The sequence below is a fragment of the Etheostoma spectabile genome, chromosome 9, assembly GCF_008692095.1.
Source record: "Etheostoma spectabile isolate EspeVRDwgs_2016 chromosome 9, UIUC_Espe_1.0, whole genome shotgun sequence".
Lineage (NCBI taxonomy): Eukaryota > Metazoa > Chordata > Actinopteri > Perciformes > Percidae > Etheostoma > Etheostoma spectabile.
The window spans coordinates 3,357,137-3,365,561 of record NC_045741.1 but is presented as its reverse complement, the minus strand read 5'-3'; the positions used below and the strand labels follow the sequence as shown (position 1 = coordinate 3,365,561).

Genomic DNA, 8,425 nt, shown 5'->3' with positions numbered 1-8,425 from the left:
CCACCCGATACCGGATAAGCGGATGAAGATGGATGGATGGATGGAAATCATAAAAGGAGTTTTTGACCATTTGCATGTGGGTGATTGACAGTTATATACATTTCACCAAACTTAGCTTCTATAGGAAGTTTTTTCAAACAGGTGAACCAACAAAAATAGCCAATAGACTCCTTTCCTATTCCTATAGTAGACGAGTATCCCGGTCTGCTTTTGTCATCTCTGAGTCACATTCGACATCAGGAACATGGCAGAAAACAGGTGTTAACTTTTTCTGCTACAGCTTTTTAATACAGTTTTGCAAACTCAAATGTTGTGTCTCACTTCCCGGACATACTGTACAAACAGTGGGACGTCAGTCAGTTACACTTACACTTACACAATACACTTTCTGGAGGACCAATTGGTGGTGATGGTCAAGTGAAGCTTTGTGAACCACTGTCTTTATTTTCTGAGCTCGCTAGATGGCGCTCTATGTTGGCGCTCAGTGGTTCGCAAAGCTTCATTTGACCATCACTACCAATTGCTGCTGGGTGATGGAAAATGCGTTGCTAATTGAGTTGTTTACATTTGGCGTTTTTTCACTCTAAATGATATGTTGAATGTTTATAAGTCACGTGGTAGCTGGTTAGCCTAAGGCATGGTCTAAAACTCTTTATATATTGATTTTTCCAGATGTCTATGGGAGAAATGAATTGGAAATTTACTCCCGGAACCCAAGGCCTCTCGGAGGAGGGGTGGGAGTGTTGAGCTGTGTTCATGCTGACCTTCTATAGTGGTGGTGAACGCGTTTAACTCTGAGTGAACCGACTCAGCTGTTCTGGAACTGAAAACTCAGTTCCCCGTCTCAGATTAAATCCCTCAGAGATCAGGGTTAGACTCTGAGTTTGTTAAACCTCCTTCCTGAAACGGGCCCATGGCATCAGAGTGTGTGGGTGTGTGTGTGTGTTTGTGAAGATAACAGTTTTCAGCAACATGAAGACACCCCCTGCAAGACTAGGATAAACAAACAGAACAGAGTTCATCTTCAGAAAAAATCTGGCATCAAACCAAGGTTATAATAGTTTAGTATTTTTCATATTTTTTATTTTAATCTCGTTATGATTTTGTTTTCAAATTCAGTTTAGATTTAATTAGTTTTAAAGCGGGTTTGCTAGTTTAGTTTATTTATTTTTTTTGAAAATGCTTAGTTTTAGTTTTTATTAGTTTTTTGTGATATGGGTTATTTGTCAGGTGCAAAATTCTCAAAAGGTCCGAAAAAGTATTGCGTAATAAGGACTCAACAACATCATACAATTTTGTGGGTGATTGACAGTCATACCCATTTCATCAAACGTAGATTTTATAGGAAGGTTTTCAAACATGTGAACCCACGAAAATAGCCAATAGACTCCTGTCCCCATGCCAGTAAACGTCTTCAATGATCACTTTGGCTCACTTTGTACAATCATCCGCTGCTCTTTTGAAAAAACAATAAATGTGTCAAGGCATTAACCATAAAACAAGCAGCTCAAAGAAAGGCCCAGTATTTCAGAAACCTGGCATGACATGCTGTGGCAGATACATTTAGTCAACAGTGGGACATTTTACTTCCAGCAAGTTGGAGTTTCTTTGGTAATACATTGCTTTTCAGCGGCCTAGTAAACAGTAAAGTATGTAGGAGCCATTTAATGTATGCATTGTAATCCATGCATACCTAACTCATCAACTAAATATAATTTATAATTATTTTTTGTTGCGCATTCTGCACTCTATTATTAAGCCTCCTTTTTGTGTGGTAAACAGCTATTTGTGTACATTTATTATGTTTAGTTATGCATGCTCCAATCAAGTGTTGTCCAATCAACGGTTGCCAGTGAAAACATGTTGGAATTAAACTGAAGCAGCTTTAAATGTTCTCTAACTGACCAGTGACGGCAGAGCTCAGTAGACAGGAGACTTACCTTTGCTGGATCCATGTCTTCAGTTCTTCTTCTATCTGTAAGAGTAGCAGCAACCTGCTGCCAGAGACAGAAACCTAAGTGACCTCAGTTACAGTTCCAGCTCAGAAACGAATGTGCTCACCTGATAACGAGCGTCAAACACAAGATGCAAACAGACAGATTATAAACAAAAAGTACACATTATACAACCAGTTGTACCAGTTGTGTGTGAGGAACTGTTAGGTTAAAGGCTGAATCCCATTTCTCTTTCTCACCCCTTTCCCTACCCCCTTTGTCTTACCCCTAGCCCCTTAAAACCAAGTGGTAAGGGCTATGGGTAATAACACACCCCTATGATATGGGACACCACTTGGGTACAGTTACGTCATCATACATCGTCATATTTTCCTGCAACGTCACCACAGGCAATGGTGGTGGTGGTGGATATGAATAGATTACATTAGATTAGATGATACTTTCTTCATCCCACAGTGGGGAAATTCCCTTGTTACAGCAGCATTAAATACAGATGTTCTTATCAGTGTACTACCAACCCAATTTCATGGCAGTTCGGGAAATGGTGACATTATTTAATCTATTGATTCTTGTACAGGGACACGATTTTCTCTTTTTTTCAGGGTGATGAGCACAAATTTGAAACTGAAGTATTTTAAAGGGAAGCTTTTTTTGTAATAAAAGCATGATAACTGTAGCGAGTGATACTGAAAAACCGAAAATCCGTGTAAGGAGGTTTTCATTTAAGAAACTTTTGATGGCTTTCAGCACGAAAGTGGATCAGCTGCCTGTTTGATACAGGACAGTATATGTAAGGTACATATCAATGTCTCCAAAGCAAGGAGTGTTATGCAGTGATATCAGCGTGGGTGCTTGGGTGCGGCCACCTCAGGGCCCCGTGCCAGGTAGGGGCCCCTCAAACGCCACCGACCTTGCGTAGCTTGATGAGATAGGGGCCATCACGAGGTGTCACATTGGAGATTATAGACTGAAAGAAGGTAGTTACTGCTTGCCCTCATGTTGTCATGATTCATCTCTTCTTATCAACTGTCAGTCAATTAACTCATGGTTACAATGGTAAACCAGCACAACGATGACAATTACCAGGCAACACAACACTACATTCTAAGCAGTTCACATTTATTAAGTTATTTGTATTTTGAATAAATGGCAAATTTATTAACAAATTTGAACAACACTCTATTTACCGCCTTGCATCACGGGAATTGACCAGCCAATGAGCCGCGCTATCTTTATTTTTTCACGTTGTTATTTCATTCTAGAGTCAGTTTGACAGTTTAACCTTCAAATGCATAATGTAAGCAAAACAAAATATTAATAAAATCAAAGGGTGTGGAGGGCAATAAGCTGAATTCACCAGAAGTGTTTGGTATGGATAGGTCAAAAGGTGAAGCTGCATTATAGATTTTTCAAAAGTGTCAAAAATAGCCAACGTCCAATATAAAACCAACTTTACCACAATATGCTCAAGCCAGAAGACACAGTGGAGGAGTTTTAATGTTTTCGTGCATTTTATTCTGAGTTAAATATGGATCTCACCAGCTGAGTTACTTGTCCCCAGAACACACTGTAAAAAACAACTCCTCACTATCTGCTAGATGCTGTCCCCAGAACACACTGTAAAAAACCTGTCTCACTATCTGCTAGCTGCCTGTCCCACAAACACACTGTAAAAAACAATACTCCTCACTATCTGCTAGCTGCCTGTCCCCAGACACACCTGTAAAAAACAAACTCCTCACTATCTGCTAGCTGCGTCCCAGAACACACTGTAAAAAAACTCTCACATCTGCTAGCTGCCTGTCCCAAGAACACTGTAAAAAAACACTCCTCACTATCTGCTGCTGCCTGTCCCCTGAACACACTGTAAAAAACATCTCCTCACTATCTGCTAGCTGCCTGTCCCCTGAACAGACTGCAAAAAACATCTCCTCACTATCTGCTAGCTGCCTGTCCCCTGAACACATTGTGAAAAACATCTCCTCACTATCTGCTAGCTGCCTGGCGACAGAACACATTGTAAAAAATATCTCCTCACTACATGCACCACGAAGCATACAAAAACAGTGTTCCAGCCAATATCTGACCAGAAGTATTTGGGGGTGGGGGTAGAGGGTTTACGCATGGAAGCACAAAAGGGAGGGGATGGGATGATGGGGAGGGAGGGGCGAACTAGTCTCATTTGTTTGAAAATACTTTGAATGTCATCAAGAAGTAACATCACCCAACATCCCTTAGAGCACCTTTAACTTCCTAACCTTTATACAGAAACTTAAGAGATGGCCTAAAGCTAGTGATGGCCAAATGAAGCTTGGTGAACCAGTGTCTTTATTTTCTGAGCCCACCAGATGGTGCTCTCTTTTCAACAAAGGGTTGAGAACACACTGAATTGTAATGGCCTATCTCTTAAAATCCAGAGCGCCATCTAGTGGGCTCAGAAAACACAGACACTGGTTCATGAAGCTACGTTTGGCCGTCACTACCTAAAGCAAACCATAATCATAATCATGCTTACACCTACTTCCTGGCACTGCCTTTACGTCATTGTCTTTATATATGCTACTTTTTTAATGTGTTTGTGGTGTACTGTATTTTTAACATTGTTGTGACTGTTCAAAGGTATCGACGTCATAGTTATCCAGAGACAAGCCCAGGGATGACTAACACTGACGCATTCACATTCAAATTTTAATTAGAGTTATAACTGCCCCTCCCTGGGAAATAAATAGAAACGTAAAAGACTACTGTGTTAAAGTTTCAGTGTAAGGTGGTTGCAGTGACCTGATCTTCATGTTAAAAGCATGTCTAATCAGGGCATTGTTTAAATCTGCTGATTTTTTTTTTTTTAGATTTTTAGAAGAAGAGCTCTTCACACTATTGCATTTTTGCTGAGTCAAAGATGGAAAGGTTAGTTTTTGAAACGTCCCACTGAAGTGAATTATTTTGGAAATGAGATGGCAAGGCGACATTGCTTTGCAAATAATTTACTTAATACTGTTTACTCCTCACACTTGATTTTCCCTTAAAACCCTCTTTCTGTCTAAAATCTCTAAACACACTCTAACATTCAAACTATGAATCTCATCATTTTCATTTCAGTTAGAGTAGTTTCACATAGCCACACCTTCTTCCACAGTGTTGCAAAGGAGGGTCTGGCTAGTCCACACAGCATTCTGGGATAGGCCCTGGTTTATTGGCATTTCTATAAAATGACAATGCAAAACTATTATTTCTGAGACTTAAGAAAGGATCCTAAAGGCTGCGAAGATAAAGGACAGCAAGACTTGTTACAGTTAAGCCACCAAACATCATGTCTAACCTGTCTTTACAATATTTGCTTTATCGTTATCACAATAAGCCTGTTAGCTTTTCATTCACAAAATTTACCAAATAAACATTTTTTAAGGCTCCACATCTCCTCCAGTTGCCCATCGCGTGATGACACTCCAGCTAAAGGGGGAGAAGTGAAGAGAAAATATGATTTGCATTCACACGTTTTTGTTGGATTTAAGAGAAGAACTGTGATGGATTATCCTTCAGGCTCACAGAAGCTGGTTTCTGGAGATCTCCAATGTGGGATGGGATGGGACGGGCCTGGGCTCAGCCTCTGTTCAGCCTCAGCTGTTGGATGGCAAGATGGGATGGCCGCCGGCCAAACAAAATGTTTACACTAACACGCACAACTGTTTGGCACGTAGTCACGGCCAAATAACGATCCTGCTGTGCCGCTGTGATTTTAGCGAGACAGGTGCTCGGTGCAGCAAGGGGAAACAGGGAGGTGTGAAGACGGGGGGGGGGGGCAGGATGGAACGTGAACTACCCCTAGGGATCTACTTTGGGTTACCACGATTGTAATAAAAACACACAGTCACTTCAAGCCCTGGTGAATACATTTTACAGCGGCAGTCTGCTCTGTCAAGCCCAACAAAGAGTCTCACATGGAGCGTTCTTTACTGGTGTAACTTTGGGTTCAACGTTGGGGTGGTGGTGGGGGGGGGTTGAGATTGCTAAGCCAGGAAGGTCTGCTTGTGTCGAGAAAAGTAGAAAGAGAATTTATTTTTTTAAACACTAAAAGAAAAGCAACAAAAAGTCTGGAAAAATTGACAAACTTTGAAAAAAAAAATTTAACCTTAAAAAGGCAACAAAATGTTTACAAAACTGTCCAAAAACCTTCTGAAGAAGACCAGTTTTGATTTTTGAGCGGGTCGTAACTCTCCTATCCCCCCTGTAAATTACACTTCTGGTTTCAATTGCTACAAAAGTTACATAACAGTATTGTGGGAAGTTTAATTGTTTTTGTCTCGCTCAATGCCACGCCATCTTACAGCGCCTCGGTGGACGACTGAAGCTGTGAGTTGCGCAAGCGTCACTTTGCAACAAGTAGTTAGCGTCTTTAACTCTCTCTATAAAATTTTATTGTATTTCTACAGTTTGTAGCTGACTTTTTCAAGCTCAAATCGCTATCTGTTGGCTGTTAAACATCCCTTACGTTCTAAAACCAGCCGCTGGAGACTTGACAAACTGAGTCGCAGCTGAGTTCAGCTTTTCCCTGCAACGTTGTACAGTAAAGTCATGAATCTTTGGTCTGAAGGGAGATTTATGCGTGGGTGTTTGAAGCTGAGGGCCACTACCAAGGCTCAGCATTTGACGATTTGGCAGTATACACACACAGTAACAGTACCGTATTTTACGGACTATAAGGCACACTTTTTTTTCACAGTTTGGCTGTTTCTGCGACTTATAGTTGGATGGGACTTATATGTCAAAATATATATAATTTAACATGTTAATTCATACTGACTGACACGAACCAAAAAAATAACATTCCCGTCTACAGCCACGAGAGGGCACTCTAGGCTTTGTGACAACAATATGCTGTTCAGAAGATTCAAGATTTCGAAATTACGTGCAAAGCTTTACAAAAAAATAAGATATTAGCTATTTACCTGAAAATAAATTACTGCTTATATGTGTGCAGAGCCTGAGTGATAAATATAAATATATCAATTCTTCCAAGTACACCAATAATTCAATTGATTCATTGATGTGGAATGAGATCGGGAGCTTGGTGAACTTGCTTAACAGTAATTTGATTGTTGGACTTGCCGGCTTGTTATGTTCATTTAGCCTTTTCATCCTCCAAGGTATGTTCTCTATTCTATTGTGTAGCTGAATAATTGTTACTGGGTTGTATTTACATACAGGACACCTGTCCAGCCTGTTGTTCTGTGTGCCTTCCCATACTAATGTCTGTTCTTGGTCTTGGATTTTGTGAAATCACTTCATAAATAAATGCGATTTATAGTCCAGTCCAGTCTTTTTTTCCTCTTCATGACGCATTTGTTGGCTGATTCGAATTACACTTATACCTGACTTATAGTCTGGAAAATATGGCACATTAAAAAAAGTGAAAAAAGGTTATGAATGTCAATGTCAAAAATCAGTTATTGCTTAATTCGCTTAACAAGTTTCAGAATTAGAAACTTGATAGGATATGTATTTGTGGAGGTGATTGTGTGTTCTGAACTCTGACTCATGCTGCAGGTGAGAGAACATGGCTGTGAAAGAGACGTGGTTGAAATATGAAAAAAGGTTGTTGTTTTTTCCCCATGGTGCCGCAGCAGGGATGCTGGCTTCCCGGTGACGTGTGTCTGCTCTCTGTCACAGCCACCTAAAAGCTTATGAAAGAGAGAACGGCAAACAGGAGCGCAGAGCTCTGCCCCGCAGCCACTTCCTTTCTCAGTCGGTCTTCTCGTTTGCTTTGAGCTGGATGTTATTCTCTTTCTCCGCCACAGGTGTTCGATTAAATGTCAAAATTAATGTATGCAGGTCTGTCTCAGGCCACATTTACATTGCTACGTTTCAGTTTTCAAGCAGAGATTTGATTCAAAATACAATCTCCGTGCACACAAGCGTTTTTTAACACCAGTAGAAGAACTAATCTCCGTTTAACCCTTGGGTTGTCCTCAAAAAACCGTCAAAAACGGACAAAGATTTGACATTTTCGTCCCTTTTTCAGACCTTTTTTAGTTTTCACTAAAACCACTAGTTTTACACTAGTATTTGGAATTCATGTCATGTCAAATTACCCTCATTTATACAGAATTCTACCTAATATTTGAGTTAAAAAAAAGAAATTATGGATTATTTTGACTAATAGTTAAGATAGGAAGAATGAAAGTGATCAATTGTATTTGCAAAGAGCGTTGTATGGAATTTAATCATTTTTTTGTGATATTTTGGTTAAATAGAAACCTATATTTCAGATATAGACATTTTTTAAAGGGGTCATATTTGACCCGAGGACAACAGGAGGGTTAAACTAACACGTCCAATCCAAAATATCTCATCAATATTCTCGTGTACTGGGCATGTCCGTGCCGGGGTAAACAGGAAGCAGCGTGTATACTGCGCCTGTTGCTGGTAGTTCCATTCTAACCCTAACCCTAACCCTAAACCTAACCCTAACC

General features: G+C 40.2%; 1 protein-coding gene across 1 annotated transcript in view; it reads right to left on the bottom strand.

The window, feature by feature from the left end:
* The window catches only part of LOC116696091 (phospholipase A and acyltransferase 3), a 4,511-nt gene extending 2,289 nt beyond the window's left edge, over positions 1-2,222 (bottom strand). Inside the window, exon 1 of the mRNA XM_032526813.1 lies at positions 1,941-2,222. Within this exon, the coding sequence (XP_032382704.1) occupies positions 1,941-1,955 (15 nt within the window). The 5' untranslated portion in view covers positions 1,956-2,222. The remainder of the gene's footprint in view (positions 1-1,940) is intronic.
* Positions 2,223-8,425: the final 6,203 nt, after the last annotated feature.